Below are 2239 nucleotides of genomic sequence, written 5' to 3' on the forward strand. Positions count from 1 at the left end.
CCCCCTCTCGGTCCTCATCACGTTTGCCATCGTCACGGTGAAGCGAATGACTATCGTCGCCTCAGAAGCGGCTGAAGAATAGAACAACAGGTTAATTAAAGGGTTCCAACAACAAGACCAAGTTATACAGTCAATGCATATCAGTAAGGTTTTAATTATTTTTGCGTCGCTACAAGCATTTTATGAGAGACTGACAAATATATCTCAACGGTGACTAAGGAACGGAAGAGGTATTTGCACAACTTCGGTTCAGTCCATGGCAGACCTACACATATACACCTCAGTGTCCAACTAGAGGTAAAACACGATTCATCACGTGAGGCACCACCAAAAGTTGCATTACTTTTTCACAATTTTTAAGCTCCATTTGGCTTCATAAAAGATTGAAAATACTAGAAATTAAATAAGGCATGATTATTCATTGTGGAAGCCGTACTGATTGCCCTAACTTGGTAGCTTAGTTAATGCTAAAGTGGTGTGAATCAATTGCAAAAACGCAACGAAAACCAAAACCCAAAATGAATGCAGAATAGACCTAAGCTATGCCAACCACACCAGGTCAAAATTGAGGGAGCACCCATTAAATAGACGTCGCCGATCTTCGTGGGATTGGCACCCTCCACTCTCGTTACGCCGATGATAAAAGTGGTGTCGGGGAGAGGAGGGGGAATGGCTTCCGTTTGGACTGGGCACGAAATGAGCTCTTTACGTTTTTAAGAGCATATCAGGAGGGAGTTGCAGGGTTGTCTCATTTGGAACATACCAACGTAAAAATGTTGTGAAGAAGGATTTCAAATTTATGAACGCGATTGTTGAACGCATATACAACTACCGCGAAGCCTACACACTTGCTACCTGCAATCATCCAAGCATCGTCAAGTTCATTGGTGCCGGTCCAAACACGCGAATGGCCGACGTTCGCTATGTTGTGATTGAGTGAGCGACAGATGCCTTCCTGCAGGAACGTAAGCATCCTCCTTCTCTTAGAGCTAAATCATTCTCTCCTGCCTTTAGTCATCTGTTGGGAAGGTAAGTACAACATTTGGCACGTAATGCTCTGGGCTCTGCATCTTGCAGATGGGTTGGAGTGCCTTCACTCTCGTGCTGAGCCAATTATACATCGTGACTTAAAACCCGCTAACATGCCACTCTTTGACGGATGCACCACTTTCAAGATAGGCGAGCAAGGAAGAATTTCAGTCAGTAAACCGGGGCTCTCTTTTGTATATGACACCAGAGGTACAATAGCGTAAGTCTTGATGTGTCGCTCATCCTCCTCTGCGTAACCAATCAAACTGGCGTTATTAACTTGAGGCCCCGGATTTACATTACCATTTTCCCTGCCAACGTAGCGTTTATGTGGAATTCCGGTTTCATTGTCCAGCCTTAGCGTCAAAAATAAGAGGCGTATTTTTTCCAGGTCACTTTTAACTGAATAGTCATGAAAATGAGTGGCACTTAGTGTCATTGTTGAAAACACTGAAACATCTGAACTGCGGAGGGTAGTGAAATAAGGGGACTAAATGACCAATGTAAGGCGTGATACGATCAAATTTATGACTTCGACTTTATAAAAGACGGAATTCCATAGTTTAGAAACTGCATTTACCATTCTACACAATCTTTCCACCTTTGTATTTGTACGCCCATCTCCGTGTTTAAATGACGCACATGTAAAGCAACTTCAGTGGAGAATGATATAAACAGGCTTTAACTCTTCTGAGAGTCTGATTCACTTCATCGCCTACGCAGAAATCGCTCAATGCAAAGCTTGGCTTGGAGTTATGTAGCATATGGTATTACCACTGCGTAGGTCTATTGTGATGATGGCTAGGTGAAATAGCCTTATATTCGTATTTCCACTGTTTGGATAATTGCTTCGATTCTAGGCTTAAAATTAAGTTTTCTGGTTTCGGTGTTGGCAATGAGTTTCCCAGTCCAATTATTCCTTCAATTTGGCGCACATTTGACTTTTTTGTCACCATCAAAGGCAAGAAGCTGTTTGGTATCTGCTGTAGGTGCATTACTTGAACATATGAATATTCCTGACTAATTGTGATATACTCACCGTTTTCACAAACATCTTCAAGTGTACGCACTTTCTTTCTTTTACCAAAACAAAGGTCACAAGGATGAGTTCTGCACCAGTTGTTCGAAGTCAGTGGATGTTTACAGCATGACAGTTTCGATTTGGAAAATGCTGACAAGAAGATTGGACCAAGTGATGAATCCTCACTCC

General features: G+C 42.4%; 1 protein-coding gene across 1 annotated transcript in view; it reads right to left on the minus strand. All coding sequences in view use genetic code 11, as the record gives it.

Annotated features, from left to right (window-relative positions):
• Positions 1 to 1519: 1519 nt before the first annotated feature.
• Positions 1520 to 2239, minus strand: part of EGR_11014 (hypothetical protein) — a gene marked incomplete at both ends in the record, with an annotated part of 2050 nt that continues 1330 nt past the window's right edge. Inside the window, 2 exons of the mRNA XM_024500263.1 lie at positions 1520 to 1682; positions 1804 to 2200. Of these exons, the coding sequence (XP_024345323.1) occupies positions 1520 to 1682; positions 1804 to 2200 (560 nt within the window). The remainder of the gene's footprint in view (positions 1683 to 1803; positions 2201 to 2239) is intronic.

This window comes from Echinococcus granulosus, assembly GCF_000524195.1.
Source record: "Echinococcus granulosus chromosome Unknown EG_S00330, whole genome shotgun sequence".
In the NCBI taxonomy this organism is placed as follows: Eukaryota; Metazoa; Platyhelminthes; class Cestoda; order Cyclophyllidea; family Taeniidae; genus Echinococcus; species Echinococcus granulosus.